The 25,651-nt window shown below is 41.0% G+C and overlaps 1 protein-coding gene and 1 long non-coding RNA gene across 2 annotated transcripts in view; one reads left to right on the top strand and one right to left on the bottom strand.

Annotated features, from left to right (window-relative positions):
- Positions 1-9,640: 9,640 nt before the first annotated feature.
- On the bottom strand, positions 9,641-11,347 carry LOC136296084 (uncharacterized). Its single transcript, XR_010722863.1, has 2 exons — positions 11,123-11,347; positions 9,641-10,992 (listed from the first exon to the last, which is right to left on the bottom strand). It is a non-coding gene; the product is annotated as an uncharacterized lncRNA (long non-coding RNA).
- GALNT15 (polypeptide N-acetylgalactosaminyltransferase 15) overlaps positions 10,217-25,651 on the top strand; it is a 28,904-nt gene continuing 13,469 nt past the window's right edge. The window contains exons 1-4 of the mRNA XM_066194836.1: positions 10,217-10,257; positions 10,469-11,011; positions 16,589-16,755; positions 17,469-17,673. Coding sequence (XP_066050933.1) covers positions 10,470-11,011; positions 16,589-16,755; positions 17,469-17,673 — 914 coding nt within the window. The 5' untranslated portion in view covers positions 10,217-10,257; position 10,469. The remainder of the gene's footprint in view (positions 10,258-10,468; positions 11,012-16,588; positions 16,756-17,468; positions 17,674-25,651) is intronic.

Raw genomic sequence — 25,651 nt, 5'->3', positions numbered from 1 at the left:
TAAATTCTTAAAGCATTTTAAGTATTTAAGAAATATGCAAAAGGTGTTACTTATATGTAGGTGTATCATTTTTTCCATGTTAGACAATGTCCACCCATCCATTTTTAAAATTAAACTCTAAGAATATAATCCGAAAGATAAGGCTGGAATCTGCCCTTGCCCTTCTATAATTAAGATTAAACTTTGTGAAGTATTTGCAAGAAGCCCCACACTAACCAGCTACTTTTACATGGACAATAGCTCTTTCACCAAGAATTCATACAAGTCAAATTAAATCAGACCTTGTTTAAAGAATTCCATCCACAAACTATTAAAATACTGGTAGCAGTGAGGCAGTTTCATATTCACCTTGTTAGGTTTTGGGGTTGTGTACTGTAAGCCACTACCTAATGTAAAGTTTATTCTTTGCTTTGCTAGTGTTTCTGAGGGATTGTTTCCCCTTCCCCCCTTAATAAAACATCAGAGGTGAAACACAGATTAGTCATATCTGAGACATTCCAGCGAATTAGTTTGCCAGCCATTAGTAATCTGAATTCTGTGTAAAGTTCCCACTAAAAAAGCAAAATTAAGGAGGATTTTGCCAAAGCTTGCTCAGATAAAGAAGGGATCCTTGAAATTCTTTACAGGAGCCAAGGAAAATGCATTAGCTTGCACTCTCAGTATGTAGAGCCAAGGGGAAAACAGAGACCTAGCCTCACATATTGGCCTTGTGCCCTTTCCACACCATAAAATGACTACAGCAACATGGAAGAAATGTTCTCCATGCCCTGCTGAAACATCACATTGCTTGTGTTCTGATTTCCAAAGGCCTTTGCTTTACGAATAGGCATAAATGTATTGCTTCTTTTTGGATGCCTGTATGATGTTTCACTTCCTTGATTTGAACTTTGACAACTTCCTTACTGTCAAGGAACGCAATGCAAGTGGTGGTGCACAAGAGGGTGAGAAAGAGAATGAGGTTCACTCTTGTGTGTAATATGATCTACAGAATTTCCTACTGCATGCAGTAGGAATAAAAGTAGTCATTAGTGAGATGAGGTATAAATTTTACACTCCTGTAGTCAGATACTCAGCTGATTTTTCCAGAATCTTGGAAAAGTGTACTGCAGCTATGCATATATATTATACTTAATGATGGCCATTAAGTCTGCAGTCACAAGATTCAGTCTGCCTTTTGCAGCTAAATTCATACTGCAGCCTCACAGATTTTGTAATAGTTACTGACATGGTACAAAATAATATTCCCGTGGAATCATGACCCTGATTAGTAAAGGGGTAACTGCACTCCCTTCTTCATCTTCATTGGTCCCCATGGGTTTATACTAACAATAAATTTGTTTCATTCTTTGAAGATGAAAGGTGCTATAAAGTGCACTTTATTAAAACCACTATAAAGACGTGTTATTTTTGCTCATATACCTGCTGAGTGATGGTTTCCAGAAGTCTAACAGCACCCCCTGAACACACACACTCACTCTACCTTCTGATTTGGAGAATTCCTCCTAAAATGTAAGCCACTTTTCCAGCTTTTGGTGTACAACTTCTTCTTTGCTTCAGGACATTAGATCAGCCTTTCTATAACCCAGAAAGCTGGGTGGGGATACAGATTAATTAATTGTAGAAGTGATAGAGAGTCTTAATAGATCTAAATGATCCACCAGACCAGGTTCACAGCCAGGTCTTGACTCTTGTCTAGGCCATGAACTGGTGGGTTTGGGTTCAGATGTGGCAGTGCCAAATTCTCACCATCATTGGCCCCAAGTAAAAGTCTCCCATGAGGAATCTAATTATGATCTCTTTCCCTGCATGTTGCCTTTCCTTACATAGGGGAAGTCCTGAGAAACCTGCAGGACCATTTTTTAATGCCAACTGAAAAATTTCTTCCCTCTCTTTTCCCTATGGTGCAGAATCTCTGAATCATTGTTTCCCAAAACAGTGTCCCAAAACTCACATGGGCTTATTCTTTTGAGGCTGATGACAAGAATATTAGTGCTAGCAAAAGAACGGTCCAAGTTCCTAGTTTGCCTACCATAACATGAACCTACAGTCACAAGGGTCTTCAGAAAAGGATGCTATCCCCAGGTATGCACCTTTAAAAGTAGGACTCTTCCTACCCAAACTGTCTGCTTCTCAGTTTCAGTCTCTCGCTGTATAGATGCCAAGAGTGTGATTTCTGAGAAGCACTCAATATCCTTAGACAAAGACTTTGTTCAAATACTAACTGTAAGCCTACATTTTCTCCTCATTTAACAGCTCTATTATTTGTTTCAATTTCTGTGAGCCTTGACCTCCCAGATGGCTTCTCAGACCGCATCTGCTAACCACCCTCACAAACCAAGTATCCCACCTATGCCCAGAGAGCCTTTTCCCTAAACAGAAAAAAAACCCCCAGTAATAATAATAATTTTTTAAAAAGTCAAAATAAAATGAAACCATAGATTAAGACTTAACATGAAGAAGAAAGGAGTCAGGGAAAAATTACAGTTATCTAGTACCAGATGCAGTAATTAAGAGAAGAAAAGTAAACTTTTACTTCAGTCACAAACACAGAAAACTATAAACTGGAATGATCAGTTACATATCTCAGTTTGTGTTCTTGTGCAGTTCAAAGCATGTCCAGAGTCTGGTGAATGAAAGCAGTTTTCCTGGCACTTAACAGTCACAAATTCCTGCCTCGATTACCTTTGCAACCCGTATGGTATTTTTTCAGATTCATGTTTAAAAAAATATTAACTGATGACTATTAACAACCCATCTTGCTTGTGATCAGAGTAATAAAATGGTTCATGACTGCTCCTATTGCCTCTTTTTTAGCAGTCAGACGTGACCACAGCCTCTATCTTCCATCACCTCTGCCCCTTTTCTAGGCTGCTAAGAAGTCAGAAGTTTTAGAGATTTAACCTGTTGCTATGACAATCCTAGTTCTTATAAATTGGCTTCCAAAATACCTGTTCTTGCCTCAGTTTCTGTCAAGAAGAAAGCTATGAAAATCACACTGAAAACTCTTGCAAACTAAAGGCAGGAGGAGACTTTTCTTTTAGTGAGTGTCCCTTGTAGGTCTGTGCCCCACCTCCTGCCAAGTCTCTGTTTGGAAAGGACACTCCTTTCCTGTCTACCAGAGCAGTTAGTTCCTTTGGAAACACAGATTTGCACAGGGAATACAGTAAATTACCAGATATCTCAGCTGTCTTGCCTCTTCCTTCCACTCTGTTATTGTTTTTAATAGCTTGCCAATGTGAAGATATTTTCATGAGACAGTAAACAAAGGGGTCTCATGTCCCTTAGCAGATTTCCTTAATTGAGGTAGTTGGGTACCCTATTTTAAGGCCGAGAAAATAGTTGATCCAAAACAAACCCAGATTCACAATGATGGTCACAAAATGGCAACAAGGCTCTCTAAGTTCCAGGCATTACTGAGCAGCTTCCCAGTGTCACTGTTAACCAGAAACATACATAGGTAGCAAATCTTAAAAAGTATATTAACATATTGAAGTCATATATTTATAAGTCAGCTGTAGAGAATTTAGTTCTGTACTGCTAGAGGAATGAAAATAGGTTTTATCTATTGTAGGAAAAAAAAAAAAAGGCAAGAAAGGAAGTATCTTCTGCAGTTGGTTTACTCCTACTCTTAGTAACTCTGCCACAAACCAACCAGAGTACATAGGACAGGATGGCAGGATAAAACACATGGAAATGTACGAGAGTAGAGGGGGTTGATTTTGTTTTATATGTTTATATTGCTCTATGTACACACACACATGCACAGTATATAGGCAGACTGAAGTTCTCTGTATACATTCACAGGTATTTCCTTTCAGTCTTTTGCCCTGAATTCAATCCTGCTTTTAAATGCGTAGCCCACACACAGCTCCCACAGATGGCAGTGACAGTGCACATGCCCACCTCTGGGCTAAAACTAGTTTATTTAGAAGATCTTAGGCATGAAGCCCAGCTTCATTTTTAATACTATTTTACATTTAACTTTTATTTGCCCCATGTGAACATTGATGATCCTAAACAAACTTAAAGAAAAGCACAGGGTTTGTTTTGGATTCCTGAACAAACATTTTCAAGACCTACATCAGTATATATGGTTCCATATTTTACACAATATCCATCCCAACACAAGCGGCACTCAACAGGGCAGGGAGTGGGGGCCGAAGGAGTCTAGGCCTTTACTCTTGAAAGTAAATTTCTACATACACACAGTTGAACTGTGTCATAACTTCAGTGTTAACTCTCGTGAATGCAATGTGTTTTTAAAATTGGTATTTTAGAAACAAAAAGAACTAATAAAGGAAACAGGCTCACAAAAATGAGCATTTTTGACTTTCCTCTCCCAAACAGTTGAAGAATGTAAGTTTTGTTTGGGAAATATAGAGAAAAGTCATAGGTCCCACTCACACACCTGTGATATTAACTGCTTTCATTTGCTCTGTGTTTTCCTCTTATTAAAAATGAAAGCACAAAAAAATAATAATTATCAGACATCCCATCCATTTATTTCAGCTCCTCCACCGTAATAACATTCCCAAACATGCCCTCTGTGCTCTCGGTTCATGCACACTTGCTACCCAAATGCAGATCATTAAGCTGCACACCTGCAGTGACTTAACTAAGGCTTTACTCAGCTCTGAACCATCCCCCCAGTAAGCGAGAAATCATTCACTCTTCACGCTCTCATTAAATGTTGTCTTCTCCTCATGATACTCTGCACCAACTTCCCTGATGAATCCAACCTGTAATACTTAGCAGGTAACTGAGGAGCAACTATTTATACCAGCTACACACAAATGTGTGACTATTTAGGAGGAATAAAAAAAAGGTAATTTCAGTTTAGGTGATGTAGATGACCACTGCCTTGAAACAGGAGCAATCTGTATGTGACTGCATGTCACTAAGCGCTTAAATGTGTGAAGAGATGCCAGAACCATTTAAAGCTTTTTCTCTTCACTAAACACCATTTTAACTAAAAATACTTAATATGGGCACAGGCCTTCCATGTCAGTATTGTGATTTTTAAATGCTGTCTGTATTTAGAGTCTCTGAGAGACACATGCTGTTTTATGTACCACCTGTATGTGCAGAAAGAAATGGAGTAGTCATGAAAGCTGCCCACCTGCTAAATAGTCCTTGGTGGGGAAAAAAGGCTTTGCTGTGGGTACCTTTAGTGTCTCTCAGGTTTTTCGAGATTTCTGTTTGCAAATGGTTTCATGGCCTGTTCCACGGAAGTAAATTTCCAACCACAAAGGAAACTCTACTGGCAGAGATCCCCAGGGGGTAGCCATCATGGAGAATTCCTCATGACCTTCCATCCATAGAGTTGAATTTATCTTTGACGTAACACCACGGGTGTTAATACTACATGAAGGATCAATTTCCCTTACATCATTTGTTTCATTTTTTAAAGCCAAGGAGACCAGGTCAGCCACTCTGAAAGAGTAAGCCTCCTCATTTCCATTTCCACCTGCAATTTAGAGCCAACTATTTAGTCCCACTATCCCTTATGGGGGGTTAGATTTTATGGTCAATGCAGGATGGTATTCTAGTGAAGGATGTCGACACTACAATAGTCACCATCGGTTCAAAACTGAATTCAAATTACCTTAGGGTGAGGTACTGTGGATTAGAGGTATCCAGAACCCTCCCCAGCCTGAGGATATTAATAGTGGTTAGAGGCAAGAGGTAGTGATGGTCTGTGTATTGCCCACAGCACTTCAGATATCTCTTTTCTAGAGGGTTTAATGATGATCGACAGTTTTCATTCCTCACAGATAGCTGTCCAGGGCTATGTTAAAGGCTAGGTTTTAGGCATGGAGTAAAGAATACTGCCCTTAATGTCCTGAGAGCTACCATTTCTGAGTTAGCCAGAGGCTGTGGTTCAGTAAATCCAGAAGCTGTCCCTCCTGTGATATATGTTCCCTTTACTTTCCATCCAGTGTGCCTGACCTTCACGCCCACAGAACTGCTTTTGAAAAGCAGTGCAAAGGTCCATGGCTTCCATGCTCCATTTTACATGGGACATGATTTATGAGTGGAAATCTTGTAAAAATGGCATTTCAGATGCATTTCCTTCACTGACAGGTTGGGAAACATTTTATAAATCACAATGCAAGTGCCAAAACCCCTGCCAGTGATCAATAGATTTTATCAAGCTTCTATAGCCTTCAAGAGCAAGTTCCACAGAATCTTGTTCTCATTTATTATTAACTTGTTATTAGAAAATATCACTGAATGAGCAATATTTGCCACAATGGTATGCACACAAACCATCTGCAATACCTGCAAATCAATTATATCTTCTAATCTAAAAATACATATTTCTTATTATATTCTTGGAAGAATGGGGAAAGTTACTTAGTTACAAAAACACCACAAATCCTGTGCACCGTGTAAACAGTCTCATTTTATGCACTTTCTTCACATCTGTGCAAATAAAGCCATTGTTACAGGCACAAAGAGCTGCGGCATACAATACATGCAGCTATGAAACCACGAGTGCTGCTATGTGTTGAGTCTTTAAATGGAAGTGGCACATCTGCTTTTGGCATAGTAGTGTAAATCAATCCAAGATGTTTATTAAAGAGTCAGTAACGACCTGTCCACACGCTCTTTCTTCCACCCAGCCTTGGGTTTGTTCTCGCTTTGTTATTTTCCTGGCAGTTAAACATGGGCTCTGCACACTGAAAAGTATGTGGTGTTTCTTCACGTACGGATAACATAACACGTCACGTAATATTGAACAAGTATGTGATGAGGAATGGTTTGGACAAAAATGAGAGCCAAAATGAGGTGGGGAGGAAAGGGTAAGTACAAACAGCTACAGAACAGTGACTGAAAGGTTAGTTACTCTGCAAAAGGCAACTGTGTTTCCTAATACCTTTTGAATTAATGAGACCAAGATTTGATTCCATGTTCCAGCTCTCAGTAATTAATGAGCAAAATTTGCAATAGTGAAGGTGAGTATATTCTTAAGGAAGTCAATAACTGACTTGGCATTTGCTGAAGGTATTTATACCACTGTGTATTACACCACTGGGTCTACCTGAGTAGGCTTGGTAGGAGCACAAGCCTCCCAGCTCTTGCATGGACTGACCAGCAGGAAAGTCAACATAATATTGGCACTGGCCAATACTGACACTGCAAACTGGCCCTTTCTGTGAGCAATTGCTGGTGTATTTGGTATAACCTGTAAAATGTTCCTTTCCCAAGGACTGAGGAGCTCTAGGGTTTGCTGTAGAACAGCAGTCCAAGGACAATGCCTTTTGTGGGCAGCCTCTTTGCAAACTACCTGCACGAAGCAGCACTTAAAAGACTGGACCTCAGGATGAAGGCAATGGCTCTGACAGAAGAGCCTGGGCCATGCAATGCTCCTTCCTCTTCCATCAAAGGATGCACAGGAAAGCATCCTAGGAAAGGGAATCCTCAACAGCTAGGCAGGAGGAGCAACCCCTTCTGTGTCCCAGTGAAGGGCCTACTTTGTAGCATGTCTTTGAGTAACCAGAAGTAGAAAGAAAACTACAATGGTTGTTGTATTCTTGACTTCCATGTGGAGAGATCGTAACAGTGATCCTGTTCTTCAAATGCATTGAAGGAAACAAGACATGTCCTGTCAGATACTAAAAGGAGGCTCATCCATTGGAAAGGCAATATCTCTTTTGTATGATGGCAGTGGAAAACCACTGTTTTAAGAGACAAGATTGAAAAACAGACTGTTTGATGGGAAATGGTTCAGGAAGGCTTGTTGTACAGAAGAGGGAATAGAGGCTGCTGGAAGTGTGCCACCCAGTGTTTTATATCTGCACATTTAATTGACCAGACTGAACAAATATCTCCTGTAATTGTTCCTTTCTTTGTTGTTAAAATGGTCAGGATATATTAAAAGGCTGGATTCCATATGCCTATGTTTCAGTGATAGTGTTACCTATCAGTTCTGTCCCAAAAGTGTCTAAGATTGCTTAAATTTGTTAATTGGAAGTCTTTTCATCTGTAGCTGAAATTCAGGTGCATGAGTGACCCAGGTGGATTTGCTCAGCAATACAGAACATACCAGGACAGAATTTATACAGCAATTTCTACTGCAGGGTAGAATTATCTTGATCAGACTAGTTACAGCATCTTGTTAAAATATTTTAGCCAGGGAAAAATATTAATTAAATTAAATCAAAAGATTCAGGTAGCCCAGAAAAGTAAAAAAAAAAAGGAAAAGAGAAAGTAATGCTTTCTCCCATTTATTCCACCCACTCTTAAGTTTCTCCTTTTAATTTAATTTAATTTCATTCCATGTACATGATAATGGGACTTCGTGGAACTGAACCTTTTGCAAGACATTGTGCCAGCTTTTTGGAGAGCATCTCGGACAGGTCTCTTCATTTCCATTTCATTTTGTCTTTCTATGGCTGAAACATTGTTATTTAAATGAGTGCTTTCCTGAGCTCAGATTTTTCTAATGCAAATGTGTGCAGTTTCCCTGCTGAATTGAAACCATCAATACTTCCTTTTCCCTACGAAAAGCAAGATAGAAAGTAATATTATCAGGGCTGAAGGTGAGTTGGGATGTTACTTCTGTGTGAATTTAAGCTAAAAAAGGGAAATACATACAATGGTGAAGTAATGAAAATATTGGCTCAGTCTTCCTTCTGCCCAAGATATGATGAAAGCAGTTCTGTATATTTTAAAGAACAGCTGATGTAGGGAAGGTGCCAAGACACAGCAGACCAGTCACACTCCCTCAAGGCATTCTGGATAAGCTGCTTAGGGGAGTGCACACAGAAGTGAGACACTACGTGCCTCCAGCAATCTTATGGTGCTCTATGCCGTCCTTGCTTTTGAAGACTGTGATGCATTTTAATTTGAACGTAGGTGTCCTCTCATTTTTAATTTTTTGGAAGCTGTCTACCAGGAACCATGGTCTGAACTTACAGAACATCTTAGAGGGAAGTAAGAAATAGCAAAGAAAGTAAAAAATAATCGATCCTTGGTTTCTCTCAGAGTATACTTCATGCCTGTCTTCAGGCTATTCTTTCAGCTATAATGTCTAGAAATGTAGGGCTTTTTTTAAATCTGTGAATGTGGAAGTTCTCCAGTAATCACATGCCTCCTGGAGCAGGAGCTTTCTGCTCATCAAATATTGCAAGATATGAAAACCACCACACCCCATGCCCCCAGCATCAAAAGGGTTGGCAACACCTGAGTTACATCCATCCCTGATCTCTGCCAGACCAAGAGGCATATGATGCTGAAGCACGTGGATTGTCTCACCCCTTCTCCCATTGGACAAGCACTCATCTCACAGCAAAAAAATGCCACAGTTCATGCCCAGTAGCACCCATGCCAGCAGTATTAGCAAACAGACCTCAGAGACTGAGCTCCCCTTTTAATCACAGAAGTTGTTGTTCTCTTTTAGTGTCAGGGGTTGTTGTTCCAGCCCAGGCTTTTATACATTATTCCTGGACTAAGGAAAACTTGAAGCTGCTTGCCCTGCAATACCAAATTTATGGATGAGGAGACAACTTCAGCCTGCCAGGTGATAATTTGGCACCCTTATGACATTGTTAAAATCCCTACAGCTGTAAATATTTATTGGATATGAAATATACTCCAGCTAACATATTATCATATTAATAAATCTAACCTTAAATAAAACACGTGCTCTCCATCTTTTATTCAGTTTATAAAATTCTTGATTCTTGCTCTGTGCATTCTCAGCTTAATACAGCTATTCCAGCGTACAGCAATCTGTGGTGTGCCTTGATTTCTTTTCTAATACAACGTTTCACTTCTTGTATTTCACCTCTTACAGCTTTTGCAAAGTTTTGATTTGACAGGACAAGCACAGTGAGGGCATTAGGACCAAGAGAAAGACGCACACATTGCTCTGTATTATGTCTGGCAAAGTGCTTCCTGACTGAATGCCGTAGTTATGTGTGAAACAAAGTCAGGGACCGACTACTTCTCATCTGTTGATCACAGTTAACTTGAAGCCTCTGAACGGGGGAGAGCTGTCAGATCTGCTTTCACAGATACAGTGCTTCAATCCAAGCAGCAACTGGAAACTTTGAAGAAGCAGGACCTACTCCGGAAAGAAACTATGAGAAACGGGATTTCTTTCGACTTAGAATTTTAGAAGGGGGAAAAAAAAATCAAAGCTTTAGCTACTCTTTTAATCAGCAAAGCATGCACTTTCCTAACTAAGCTGGGACTTTGTATTTAAAGGATCTACTTTATCTCACTGGATCCATGCTACGTTTTACTACAGTAAGTACAATATTAATAGGAATGTTGTAATTTTTTTTTTCTGTAAATAGAGAGGAAAGCATGAAATGGCATCAGTGAAATGTGAAGGGAGGAAAAAAATCCTCTTGGCAGATAGTGAAAACCAGGGTTTTTGTGCAACCCGAGGACTGAAATCTGAGGAAGATCCAAGTGATATTTAACATGACCATCTGTATCATTTTGTCACCAACAGTATGTTCTTGAGGAAGAAGTGCAGATATGGATCACGTAAGCTGCAGTTTCTCTTGCTGTTTCTGATGCTGGGTTTTTTGCTACTGATGGTTACAACGCTGAATCCACCACCCAGCAACCAGAGCAAGGAAGGGACTTTCCAGCCTGTGGAGTTCAACCCCCGGGAAGGGTATCAGATGGACTTTGTGGAGACCCAAGAGATGCTGGAAACCCAGGAGGAGAGCCAGCAGTATTACCCTTTGGACGGTCTATCGCCTTTCATCTCCCTGCGGGAGGACGAGTTGATCATGGCCGTCGTGTCGCCCACCGGCAAAAGGAACCACAGCAAGGCCAGGAAGGGCTATCGCGTGGTGAAGCAGCAGAGCAGGCGGCCGGAGGGCAAGGCAGAGGGGGGCCCCGAGTCCCAGCCGCTGTCCCTTCCCCTGCAGGATGGGCAAGGGGCTGCGGGGGAGCGGCCGCTCGGCCTGGAAACCCACGGCTTTAACGAGGTGCTCAGCGAGCGGATCGCGCTGCGCCGGGACCTGCCTGAGGTACGACACCCGTTGTAAGTAAAAAACCCTATTTCACTTCTGGGGGAAAACCTGCCTCGGTCCCCGCCGCCGCGCCGCCCCCCCCCCCACCCCCCCCCGAACCTCTCCTCCTGCAAACCCCGCACCTCTCCTCTAGACCTCGCGTCTTTCCTATCGAACTCCCAGCTCCGGGTCGGGCGCTCCGTTCCTCAGACCAGGGACGCTCCCAGCCTCCTTCGGGAGGTGGTTCAAGCCCATAGGAGCCGGCAGGCGGCAAAGGTGGACAGGGGCACGGTGCGGGAGGGGCAGCCGGGGCTCGCTGCGGGAGCGGAGCAGAGGCGCGGAGCGCAGCGCGCACGGGGGCGGTGTGAGCGCGGCTGCGGCGCCTCCGCACCCCGGCCCGGCCCGGCCCGCCGCGCCCTGAGGCAGAGCGGGCGGCAGCGCCCCCTACCGGCGCCCGCGTCACGGCAGGTGCCGGGGGCGGCGGGGCGGGGGGCGCCCCTGCCTTCGCCCTTCTCTGTCCGTCTGTCCGTCCGTCTGTCCGTCCGTCTGTCCGGCTGCTGGGCTTGGGAGGGGGAGGGAACCCGCGCCGGGCTTGTGAGCGGGAGAGGCGGCTTCCCTCCTCGGCCAGGCCCCTTCTCAGCCCACCTGCCAGAGCCATGGGGTCACTGGGCTTCCGAAGTGATGAATGAGTCAGGAGTTGAGGCTTTCAGATCTTCCAGAACAAAACTAGCCCCATGGTCTCTCATAAAATTGGAGCCGACTCTGCGCTGGTGTGGCCTCACTTTAAATATCGTGTGCAGTTTTGGGCACCACAATACAAGAAAGATATAAAGCTATTAAAGAGCGTCCAGAGGAGAACAACAAAGGTGGCAATGGGTCTGGAGGAGAAGCCATGTGAGAGCAGTTGAGGTCACTTGGTTTGTTCAGCCAGGAGAAGAGGAGACTGAGGGGAGGAGACTGACCTCATTGCTGTCTACAGGTTCCTCACAAGGGGAGGAAGAGGGGCAGGCACTGATCTCTTTTCTGCGGTGACCAGTGACAGGACCCGAGGGAATGGCCTGAAGTTGTGTCAGGGGAGATTTAGGCTCAGTATTAGGAAAAGATTCTTCACCCAGGGTGGTTGGGCACTCGAACAGCTCCCCAGGGAAGTGGTCACAGCACTACACCTGACAGTTCAAGGAGCTCTCAGGCAAATGGTGTGACCCTTAGGGTGTCCTGGGCAGGGCCAGGTGTTGGATGCAATGATCCTCGTGGGTCCTTCCAACTCAGAATATCCTGTGATTCTGTGGCAAGTATTGAAAGGAAACTCATGGGAGGAAGGAAGGTGGAGATTGGTGTGTCGGACATGCCTGCCAGCACCACCGTACCCGTCAGCAGCCTGGCTGTAAGGCCACTGCGAAAAAAATGTTGCATTTGAAGCCTCAGGTGTTAATTTGAAGTCTGGAGACTTGAGCGCCAGTTGATCTGCAGCCCAGGAGGGGCTATTAATCACACTTCTTAAAAAGGATCTGAGGTGTATCTACTATCAAGCTGCCTGAGGGAAAGTTCAGCTTGGACATTAGGAGGAATTTCTTCAAAGAAAGGGTAATTAAACACTGGAATGAAATGTCCAGGGAGGTGTGGAGTCTCTGTACCTGGAGGTGTTTAAGGATAGACTGGACATGGCACATAGTGCTGTGGTCTCGTTGAGGTGATGATCAAAGACTGGACTTGATGATCTCAGAGGTCTTTTCCAACCTAATTGATTCTGTGATATGCTTCCCTTCCCAGAGGGAGGGCAAGGGATGTGAGTGGTGTCTTGTGTCCTGTAACAAAAACAATTGTGGTTTTCTCCCAGGACATGGTGGAAAGGTGTACCAGAAAATATTTTAAATTAGACACAGAATAAATGCTTTTTCTAGTGTTCATTTTCACATGTTTAAAGACAGCTGGAAGCTCTAATTTAAGTATACAGTCTCAAAGAAAGAGAAATGAAACTGTGTTTTCTGTACTTATTGACTAGGTTCAGTGTTAATTTGGTTAACTCCATTAAATAATGACATGCTGATATTATTTCAGTTATTTTTTGGCATGCTTCACTGCTAATTCTTTGAACTATGTAATGTTCAAAGGAGGAATGACTACCCTGATTTACTGCCTGTGGTGGAAAGCCAAAAAACAGTTTTACTTTGGCAGCTGAAGAGCCATCCAACAAGAGACAGCTTCAGTTAATACAGATCTTGGTAAAATTTAAGCCATGGTCTCAGAGCTCTTGGATGGATTTTGCCATCTGACTAGTTACAGCCTAAAGAGCTCTCAACACCACAGCTTACAGAGCTCAGACTGAAACCCTGGATCTCAGCATCTGGGGCTGATCTAAATCCAGATCATAAACCTGCAGCAGAACATGTCTAAGCCAGACCTGTCCTTTATGGGACAACACACAAACCACAATGATAATTTTTAGGTGTAGCTTACTCTGGGGGCCTGGCTCGCAACTGTGTCAGTCCAGTTTTACAGCAGTGTAAAAAGAGAGCAAACCAGAATCAGATTGTCTGTGTCTCTATTCAGTTTGCATCATACTGTTCATCACAATGTCTATTATTATTTAATTAGAGGGAAGCCAACCAGTTAGAGATGTTCCTGTGAGTTACCTCCATGGACTCAGTCTCCCTCGTGTCACTTAAAACTGGATGGCAAATACTTCACATAAGAAGTGGCCCATCCTCTGACATACCTTTATCCCTCAAAGGGCTTTCTGCTGCTATCAGTTGCTCCAGTTGGGACTGACACTCTCCTGGGACACCTGAATCAAGTCTGCCATTGTGACTTTTATGATGGGGGTTCTGCCCAAAAGAAAGGTTTATTTTCCTCTCTTGGGTTTGAGTGTCAAATGGCAAAAGAAACTCACAGGGTATCTGCAAAAGTTTCAAGTTTCATTACGAAAGTATAGATTACTTCCTCTGGAGTGCTGTTTGGAGCTGAATCTCAATTAAACATTTTCCTGAAGGTGAGTGGGAGTCCCTGTCAGCTCTGCGTTCGCCTTGTCAGGATTGTTCTCTGTTCCTTGCTGCATATGACAATTCCTTGTTTTTCACAAATTAGATTAAATCACTATGTCTCATATCAGTCACAGCCCTGACTTTTTAAAATGCCAATTTATGATAGACAGTCTATGAAACTGCTCCAAATTACTGGGAAGGTATTTTTGTATACCAGTACCCCTGTGCGTTTTTGTGAAGATTAGATATCTATATTGCAAGTCTTTTCCAATCTCCATGGCAACTAAGAACTCACCACCAAGGTTATATGTTCAAGTACAGTTATTTTCAATTATTTTCCAATTAAGATTTCACAACAGCCTTATTTTCTTGCAATAACCACAGTACTAGTTACTAGGTACTAATAGCTATAGAATGTTTCTAGTTAGAAGCTGCCTGGTAGTAAAAGGACTGCATCAGATCTTCACTTTTCTTAATTACTTCTCCATTCTACTGCTTGAAAATACTCACTCCCAAGTCATGAGAGTATTCTTTTCTTGATCCTGCTGAAAATGGAAACAATCACCTTATATGAAATTGTGAGGTACCAGGATTGTTGATTACACAAAATTAGTAAACCAAGGACAATATAGATTAATTACAGTGTAAAAATCATCAAGAAAAATTCCCTTTCTAAAGGCAAAAAAAGTGAACTATTGGAAAAATATAATAAATTATTAAGATTGTGCTCATTTTAAATATATATTTCCAGAAGTGCATCTACAGTAACCATTTATGTGTATTCATAAATTAAATCATTCAGACTATGGATTCTCTTAAGTGATTAGCAGCTTTGTGTCTGGATAGTGTCTAGCAGCATAGGACCTCAGTCCATGAACAGAAGCATTAAGTAAAACGCTAATAAACAGAAATACTAAAATTATATCCCTTACATGAGTTTCTGCTGCGTAGCCAATTGTTTAACAACCGCTGTAAAATCTGTATAATTATTTGCTTGGCAATACAGAAATGCTGAAATAACAAAGGGCTACATTCAGCCAAATGTGTAATTCCTTGAAGAAATTCTTGCTGCTGGAGATTAAATGAATTAGGACACTGAATGACTGTTATTTGGAAAATGAAAATATTTTTTAAATGTGCATTCTAATGTCAGCAAAGCAGTATATAGACATAGTCTTTGCATATCTACAGTGGACATTTGAAGGCATTTTCTGGAAAATGTGCATCCTCACACCAGAACAGATGGTTTTCATATGCCGTGTCTGTGAGGACAAATGGGAAGTATCTTTAAATGTTTGAGTTATTGTGGTGGTTTAACACCAGCTGGGATTTAAACTTCCCCCTGTTCCCCTCTGGTGAGGGAGGGACAAAGGAGAGACTATGGGTTGAGATAACAATTTACTGAAAGCAAACAGCAATGGAGTAAGAAATACACAATGACAGCAGCAATATTAATAACAAAAGCATACAAAAAGAGAAGGTGCTTTACGCACAAATGGCGTTCACCACCTTGACTTAGATCTGCATGGCCACTGAAACAAACACAAGATGGTGGGGGGATGTTCCTGTGACCCAGCAATGACAGTGGTTATTTCAGAGACAAAGACAAGATGGCAGGGGGACGTTCCTGTGACTCAGCAATGACAGTGGTTATTCCAGAGACAAAGACGAGATGTGGGGGGACGTTCCTGTGACCCAGCAATGACAGTGGTTATTCCAGAGACAAAGACAAGATGGTGGAAGGGTGTTCCTGTGGCTTGGCAGTGTTACGCAGGTATTCCTGAGACCAAGACAAGATGGTAGGTGCTCTCCTTACACAGTGCCATGTGGCCTCCTGAGACAAAGACAAGATAGCAGGCTCTCCCTGCAGCCAGTGTTCTCCAAGCCCAAGACAATGAAAAACAATGATGGAACAAACCCCCAAAACTGGATTGTTCACATTGCACCACGCCACCCACTTCCAGACTGTTCTGCTGACTCCCAGCTGGGAGCCTCGTCCAGCAGTGATTCATTTTCATTGGAAATGAAACCTATACAAACTTTATAGTGAAAATACATTTTCTTTCTTGAATGTATCTAAATTTGTAATCATGGCCCATGTAAGGATCTATGTCATTGCCATAAGGGACTGAGATGTTGGCTTCATTCACTAGGATCTTGGCCAGGTAATCCACAGCTATATTGAACTGTTATACAGATTACTTATTTTATTTTTAGTTTTAAAGGTACTGCAATTGTTTGCGCTTTTCTCTCTTACTTGAGAAAATGTGGAAATTGGTAGAGGCTGACTGACCTGCTTTATCCCTCACTTTGCTCTAATTATCTTCACTTTTTCTTTGCATTCAGGACCACTTCTGTTTGAGCTCTGTTTTTTGAGGCAGATAGAGCAGGAAAAAAAACTGTCCCAGAACACAAGAACACTTTCCACTTTTTGTAGTGCCATTCCCGTATTTTCACTTCATTTTCCAGTTTTGGACACCTTAGTACTTCCTTTTCTTAGAAGTGAGTTGAAATCTTAAACTGCTCTCCACCCTTGAAGGTTTAGGTGCTGCTTGCAACTCTGCTCTGAGAAAAAAATTAGCCATTTGTTCCAGTGTTTCCAGTGTCTTCCTCATTTCACCTGTGCAGGTGCCTACAGCAAAAATATGATTCCAGTCTGCCTACTGCTAGTGTCATCATCTGTTTCCATGATGAAGCCTGGTCTACTCTGCTGAGAACTGTGCACAGCATTATGGATACAGCCCCAAAGGCCTTCCTCAAGGATATCATCCTAGTCGATGATCTCAGCCAGCAAGGTAGCTCCCATTTCTCTGTATGTGAGTTCTCTTTTCCAAAACTTCGGGGAAGATACTGTCCTCCTCCAAGAAGTGTGTGAGGAGAGGAGAAGGCGAAGAGGACTCTCTGGAAGCGAGCTAAGCAGAGCCTAGAGCTGGCTACCAGGTTTCACTATCCATCCCTAGAATTCAGCATAGCCTTTCAACTTTGAAATATGTTTCTTTTTTTTTCCCCCACATCATTTACAACAACTCTGGACTTTCTTGCTTTAAAATAAGATTACAGTATGCAAATCTTAGGATTCCCACTAGACCAGATCTGCTGTCATAATTTCCAGACTTGGATTTTGGCTGAAGCAGAGTGGAAAAGTCCACGTTGCTAAAGTAATCCAAAGTGCTTGGGAAAGCCAAACACCTGTAGTATCTCACTCTCATCTGTGTATTTTATGAGATGATGAGAGCATCCACTTTTAGCTGAAAACAGGAGAGGAGGCTATTAAGATTCCCCCAGGAACAGCTTCATACCTTGTGAATCTCAGTTTCCATTAGTCTCTACTTCCCTTTGACATTATGCTGCTGTAGAAATATTTGAAACATGGCCTACTAGGCCATTTAAAACAAATGCCCCCAAAACATTTCACCAGCAAGAAGTAGCATCTCCTACTACCTGTTTCTTTTCTGTAACAGCTTGAATCAAAGCTAAAACCTTTCAGTGACTGTTCTGTTTCTGACAGGGCCCCTGAAGTCAGCTCTGAGTGAATACATCTCTAAGCTGGATGGTGTGAAGCTCATCCGGAGCAACAAGAGGCTTGGAGTCATCCGAGGCCGGATGCTAGGAGCTGCACGGGCTACCGGGGATGTGCTCATCTTCATGGATTCACACTGCGAGTGTCAGAAGGGCTGGCTGGAACCCCTCCTGGCCAGGCTCTCCAGCAACCGGTAAATCCCTGGATATGGTAATTTCTGCTGAAGGGGACATGTTTGGAAAGTATTGGGTAGTTTTTGTAATCCTCACTTGGTTATCTTCTTGTTTCTAATCACGTCCCTTTTATTTTCTACCTTATCACCATATGCATCACTCTGATATGTGGGAAGCAGGACAGATCTCACAGGTGATAACCCTCACTTTACGCCCAGTGTAAATTTCAAATCTGTATCCAGTTAGAGCTTTAAGGAGGCTTCCTGGTGGTCTGAATTTAGAAAGTTTCAGTCTCAACCTATAAATCGGCAAACATCCACCAGAGAAAATCACTCCAAGACTCCATTATTTTTACTTTTTAGCTGTCTCAGTGATAAAGCCAAGAATAAAATGCTTTGTCCTCCTGAGGCAGTTTGGCTGTGTACCAAAGTCACCTTTTGGCTGCCATTTCTCTTCCACAGAAAAAGCCTAGACTTCCGTGGCAGCCTAGACAGGTTCAGCTAATCATAGGTACTTTCACTGACAGCAAAGTTACAGAGTAAGGTAGAGATTCATATTTCTGAGTATTTCATGTTTAGGGTGGTTCTCGGGCCTGCTCTCTAATGTACAACAGAGCTCATCTATGCAGTCCTTTGAAGAGATTAAAACCACTGCAAATGTTTCTAGGCTTACATGTCAGTAAATCTTTTATTAAAGGGACTTTTTTGAAAGAAAAATCTGTACGTTAACTTGTCACTTGGGAAAAAAAAATTGCTAGAGGGGGTAAAATAAAAAAAAAATCTTTAAACTCTTACTAGGCTGTTAAATAATCATACTAAACACCTTCAAAGGCTGTTCCCATGCACTGGAAGAAGCTGCTTTTATGGCTTATTATGTTTGCTTATAATAGAATTAATGTGAGCTTTTAGAAATTATTACATCATTTGAATGAAAACATTAAGAATACTGAAAGCAAGAATAATGCTGTGCTAGAATGTCAGGAATATTCTTTTCAAAAGGGTCCTCCTTGGAATAGCAGATTATTTTTTTGTTTGCTGACTAATTAGATGGTTTACTATGAATATACTTCATGATTCTTCTGCCTTGAACTATTGTCTATTTTTGATGCTCAAGCAAAACTACTATCAATTGGCCAGTCCTTATTCAAGGGCATTAAATTTGGTGAAATTAAGAGTTTCAAAATGTCTCAGGGGAGAGCTATAGTGAAGGGAGAATTACAACAGCAAGAGAGAAGTTAGGACCCCACAATGTCAGAAATTCTCTGCCAAAACTTATCCCTCCTGAGGGAATGCAAAACCTCCAAGTCTGCTATCATTCAGAGATTCTGTAGGACTGTCACCAGGGGGTGAGAAAGGAATTCTCTTCCCTTATAGGTCCCATATGGTCATTCATTCCTCCAGGAGAGCAAAGTTTACAGTGAATTAACTAATATCTAATTGGATTAATGAAGCAAAGGTGAAAAATTGATTGGATAATAGTATGGGTTAAGCTATCCCTTTTTGTGTGCTGTATCAGTCACTGTGTCTGACCCTGGAAGCTTTGTCACTGCTAGTGAGGAGAACCTCTGACATCCTCCACTGAGGAGGGAAGATAAGGTCTGAGCCACCTGGCAGTCACCTTCTCTTACTGCCCCTCTTTCTCCAGCTGAAATATGGTGACAATAACACTGACCTGATAAGGAAGTTAATTCATGACATTTCATAAATAGCTTGTAATGCTTGCATGGAGATCACCATGGAAATGTAGAGCATTAGCATAGTCAACTTGGCTTCATTTAGCACTTGAGGAGCTGTTAAATTGAATCATGTTCACTCCCTGAGACAACCCAAGGGAGGAAAGCACAGGAAGTTTAGAGTGATTGGTAAAATATCCATCTTTCCTCTTCTTAATGTACCCATCAAACTGTAACTCACGCACTTTTGCTGGAGGGATAGGATGGGAAACACTTAATCACCTGGAGTGAGTGAATTGTTTGCTGGCAAGAACAAATGCAGCGTTTCAAAACTCAGATCTTTGCAGGAGCTTAAGGGAGCTGTAGAGTGGTTTTAACTTTGAAAATGGTGATTAAGCTGTATTTTCTAGACTCCCGATCAAAATGTGTCACTATTATTGTGGTCTGTCTTGGAGTGATGCTGAGAGATCCTTGCCCAGACTGGGATCTCACTGTGAGTTGAACATATTCACAACAAGAGAGATACTCCCAGTTCTTAGTAGACTGTAGGATAAATATAAGAAAAATTATCCCAGTTTTATAGGTACAGAAATACTTACACAGAAATACTTGGCAGATATTTGACCTGTTCTAGGTAATGACATTTCGTCTCCCTACATGATGGCTTTATTCACTCACCCAATCTAATTTATTTTTCTGAAAAAAGTATTAAATCATTCTAAAATCATTGGATATACACTTTTGAGCACCTTGATTGGGACTAGTTCTGTGAACCATGCCTAATAAATTGACTGGGAAGCTGTGCATCAGCTTATATATTGCCTAGAGAATGGCTCAGTGGTTTCTAAAGCGTTCCTTGACATTTTGATTATTCAAGGATGAATACCATAGGTACCTGGACAATGTTAGAAAACTACATGAGATGCCCCACAGATCATTTCATTTGACAACTGGTTGTGTTCCAGGCTAATTCCAGGTGAGTAGCATGGTGCATAACAATGCAGCTGTGCCATTATTATAGTCATCTTTGGAAGGGTTTACCTTTTCCAGGAGACTGCAGAGTTGCTATTTTGTATTCCATCGAAAGGCAAGGAAAGGCAGAGGGGGCATATAATGAACTGTGCTGTGAAGCCTTAAAAATGTTCCTTTGATCTAAAAAACAGTGTCCACCGTGCTGAAGCAGGATGATTAAAAAAAAAAATCCAAAATGTATTTCCTTAAAATGCTTCATGAAAGCAAAGTAAACCTTGATTATATCCTTGTCAAGGAATTCCACCTCTAAAAAACGCCTGGGCACCATAACTATGGACAGAGGGGTGGTTTGCAAAGGGGTATCTGGCCCTTAGACCTTTCCCCTGCTCCTCATTGCAAGGGCTGTTTCTCTCTGTGCTGGAGCACTGCCTATGCCACAGCTCAAATATTAGATTAGGAAACAGAAGCCTGCTGTATTATTTTAAAAAGCTTATCTGGTTTCTAAAATTCAAAGTGCCTCTACTTGGCACTGTGATTCTAGGTCACTAATCTTTAATGAAAATGCTGATAAACAGAATAAGAAATTAGCATAGCAGTGGAAAGGTGTTTCATCATCTGCATGCTCCCAATCAGGAACAAATGGAAGCCTCTGCTTGTAGATGCAGGAATAGAAAGAGCTCTGCTGTCCAGAAATTTTCTGTGTGGTTCTGATTTTATGGTAATCCACAAGAAAAAAGGGAAAAATTTTGCACTAAAGATGAACAGCTTCTTCATCTCTTTTATTCTGATCCCCCACTTTTCAGTGGGCCGTATCCCAGCTTTTTGACCTACCAAATACATAAGCCATCTGTTTTCTAGCTTCTCACAGGCTTGGGGAAGCATGATGTTACCCATTCAGAGCCTACACCACCCCAGCATCTGAGTATCCAATTCCATGCTGCTCTCCCTGTTTTGAAAGCCTTCCATACACTTCACATATAACAGCCTGCTTCCTGGGATTTCTGTGTTTGCTCCTTCCTTTTATATCCCCCACTTGTCAATAACACTTATTTCAAATTCAGTAAATGTTCTGCATTTACATGGTAAGTTATGGGAAGATAAGCTATCTCTTTACAATCTTTCACAGTTGATCAGGATCAGAAAGTGACCTTTTTTAAAGAAGCTGAGGTAAAGAAAATAAAGATGAGAGTCTAAAACCAAAGGCAAATATTACTGCTAAACACAGGAGCAGTGAAGATTTAGGCATAATTCATGGCTCAGTGCCTCGACTGTCCAGTGTTAAAAATTGTTGGTTACATCTACAGATTTTGTTACTCTACATTCAAATTTTAATATTTTAGCAAAAAAGGCAGGTTCAAAAAATATTATTTTTTTATTAAAGCATTCTCAAAGCATCCCCTTAGCCCTCTGCTTTGCAGAGATTTGCTTAGTGCTTAGCACATCAATAGTCCATCTATTCAAGTAGACTGTTCCTATGCCCTTAGTTGGTCTGGAGCTGGTCTCCAGAGCTGGTAAGGCGGTATTCAAGTAATCCTTTACAACTTACCTTTGCCATTCCTTATCACTGCATTTTATCTTCTTATTAACCCTGTCTAATTTCAAGTGGTTTGTATTTCTAAGACTTCAGTTAGTCAGCAAGGTGCTCCCAGTGGAAATGCTGCATTTTGTGGAACCAGCTCGGGTCCTCAGTTACTCTCTGAAGTTTTGACTGTGTGCAGCGACAGAGAACCAGGACTGCCTGGATTTTTTTTTTTTTTTTGCTATCTAATTTTTGCAAGCTGTGACACACCCTTAAATAGGTTGAAGAATATACACAATTTTCATGTTTGCTTTTTTGGGTTTTTTTCCCTCCTTATTTAAAGGAGCATTTAAACAGATTAAAATCTATTCCCTTCCCAGCAAAAGAAAGTGTAAATCAATACAAAAGCACTTTCAAAAAAAGTGTATCCAAAACTTCAAAACAGACACATTAATTAAATCTTTCTCTCCCCATGTTACTTAGTTGAAAATTAGAAAAGAACATAATGTCCATGCTGACTGTAAAGGGTCATGGGAAGATATTCATTTGCAATTGTATTTGGTAAAGAAATCCCAAACCAGGAAGTTGTTCTTGTTTGGGTTGCTCTTTTTCATGGAATTGTGACCTTTTGTAATTTGTGTGAGTTCCAAGCATTTGAAATATTCACAGATTAGTCAAACAGTTCAAAGCCTTGCTCTTAGTTGTATTTGAATTTCCTGTTTTTCCCTTTCCTCAGATTCCACAGAGTAAAATTAGCAGTAGTTTGTGTTTCATTTCAAAGTGCTGAGAAGCTGCTGTTTGCCAGTTACCCAGTTAAAAACGAGAATAGCTAAGAACATCAAATTACCATCTACTGCAAATTTGCATTTAGAACTAATTTAGGACACAAATATCAAACCATAATTGAATATGCAGAAAACAGCTATTTTTTTTTTAAATCATACCAACCAAAAAAATGGGTAAAGCACTGCTTGATTAGGATTAAAATTGAATATTGACCAATTTTCACTCAAGATAAAGTTACTAGATTTCTCTATTTCAGATCAGAAAGACATTCCCAATATTTCGTTTTAAGAAAGTGCGATTCTGTTGGTTTCAGCAGAGCTACATCATGACTACACTACACTTAGACTAGGTGATGGTCTAGAATTACTCTTATAAACATACTCTTGAAAATTATAAATCTTGGCATTCTGAAGAAGCTACACAAGTAGTAGCTCTAAAACACAGTTATCAGTTTTTACTGTATAATTTTTTGGGAAAGGCGATAAGATTTTATTTTATTCTGGTTTATGGTTGAATTTAGCCAGGATAGAATGTAATCTATTCCTCCAAGTTGTTTTCAGCTTAAACACTTTTATTTTCCATGTCACAATTTTCAGATAGTTTGGATAATTGCTTGGTCTCCAAACTATCAAAATCCATTATGTCCTTAATGGTATATTTTTTGAATTGGAATCTTGAAGAATCAATGCCCAATAACTAAAACTACTACTGTGTGCCTACTCTTGTGAGCAATTGCACTGATGCCAGAAGCACCATTGGACTTTGGAGCTCTATAGTGGCAACAAATTTAAGGTGGATTCAAAAAAAAGGACAGCTTTTAAATAGTTGCCATAATATGAAAATGTAGGATACTCTGAAATGTTTGGATCATCTGATCCAGAATATATCTGAGTGTGTCTGTATTTGCATTTTCTCTGTCTGAACTATCCAGGATCAGTTCATGTGCTCTAGTCTGTATGGTCAAGGTCTTTTGAGTGGTTTAGTCTACATTGCCTCTGGCTTCTACTCAAATACGCCCTCCTGATATTTCTCTCTTGAATGAAGTCGTAAAATAAACTACCTTGGGGTGATTAATTCCTCAGTCCTGTCTGAACGAGAATGGATAAACCAGTAGCAATAGATAGTGTGGGTTTCAGCAAACAGCAGCAAACTGAGGTGGGAGCTATGCAGCTACATCTGCACTCCCAACCAGGCAGTTTTCAGAGATACTCATACACTGGAGAATGCAGCAGGCTGTAGAAATTGCTGTTACAGGGACATTTTATTTTTGACGTTTAGTCATTTAAAAACCATTTAACTTGTCAGATGGATTTCCCCCAGCACATCAGAGAAAAGAAATGCCTGTGTGAGTCCAGCGGGACGCTACCTTTAGTAACTCTTAGAAGGAGGTAGTTTCCTTTGCATGCTGTAAGTGAGTAAAGCTTTCAGTAGAAAGGGGCCTGCTGTCTTGAGCACTGGGTGGTTTCTCCTGTCGTAGATACAAAACTGTATCACAGGGACATCATTAGGAGAACCAGGGAAAGATATCAGCTTTATTATTTTTAGTATCACTTCTTTCCATTTCTCCTTGAGTGCTGTGGAAGGATGACAGGGACTCACTGCCTTGATGTATATGCCTGCATGTGACCATAAAATTTTCTCACCTATTTATAAATCAGATGCTTGTTTCTAAGAGTGCCTATTGTTGCATATTGTAAAGGATGTTTTACACCCGAGCAGAAAAGTGAAATTACTTTTCTATTTTAAATCTTCCTGGCTTAAGCTCATCATAGGACAGTCTGCTCTTACTAGGAAACAAAACTCAGTCATTTTAAAGCAATCCTCTGCATGGTTCATCTTTGTACTATCAACTGGCAAGCAGTATTCTGTTTCTCTGTGGGCTTCTAAAATCCTCTACAGGAAATGTCAACTGTGAAAACACAAAGTTGGGAGTTTCCCCCCACTCTGATACTGAAAAAACATTATTCTAGTGATTGTAGAGGCAGAGAAGATATGTCAAGATTACATTAATATTACCCAGAGCTACCACCTTCCCTAGCTGGTTCTGGCCACTGCCATGGAAAAATACAAATGTCTCACTGCACTGGTGACTTCTGAGATGTCTTTTCTTCATTGACAGTATTATGTTTCAAGCATATTTCTCTCCTTGAAATTTCTGACCCACATATACATCTTAAAAGAGGAGATAAAAATGTCTGCATTTTGCCCCCAAATTGACCATTCCATTTTTCTCTCTCTCTGTTTTAACAGGAAGTTTTTTCCTAGGGAATAATTTCCTACACGGATATTCCTGCTCTAGATCAATAATAATTTTTTCCAGTGTGCTTTAATCCCTCTTAAATATTACTGATTTTTCTCCAGAGGAACGTCTGTCTATAGACAAGCCTTTGCACTGAGACCAGAGACTATCCTTTTAGAATAAGAGAGAAGAAATGAATAATGTTACTCTTTGACACTTTTTCCCTGCAGTCCCTAATACCATTTCATTCATACTCTGAAAATTTCCAAATTGGATACATCATTGACCTGAAAACAAGGAACACTGAAGAGTGTTTTGAACTACTAGTTAATTCCAAGATGATGTGCAAGTACACTGTGAAATACTGTGACTTCTTTGCCATGGGGAAATGTCTAGTACCCCTTCTCAGACTAATGCAAATTTAACTTAAGTTAGAAATGAATTCAAGGATTGCCACTTATAGTGTAATGGCTCTGTTCTTGCTCTTAAAAGTAGATTCCACACTGTGACAGTGCATTTGCAAGAGCATTCTAAGATTGTGATAAAATACAAACAGGCACTGCTGTATGAACCCAGTAACAAATATTTGTTTCAAAACAACCAGCTGAACAAACTAAGAATAAGTGCACTCTTTATTGGCCTGATGTGATAAACTCATGAAGTGTGTGCAATATCTACAGGAAAACCAAAGGATGGTAAAGTGTGAGAGGCCAAAATCATCTTCTGCTATAAACTTTGCATCCATGCAGAGCCTGTAGCATCAGAGGTTGGGGCCTCTGTGTGAAATAGCTTTATAAGAATTATGATGGT

This window comes from Chamaea fasciata, unplaced genomic scaffold (assembly GCF_029207755.1).
Source record: "Chamaea fasciata isolate MVZ Bird 193981 ecotype frontalis unplaced genomic scaffold, bChaFas1.0.hap1 SCAF_1, whole genome shotgun sequence".
Taxonomy (NCBI): domain Eukaryota; kingdom Metazoa; phylum Chordata; class Aves; order Passeriformes; family Sylviidae; genus Chamaea; species Chamaea fasciata.
The sequence above is the reverse complement of the archived record's forward strand: the minus strand, read 5'-3'. Positions and strand labels throughout refer to the sequence as shown.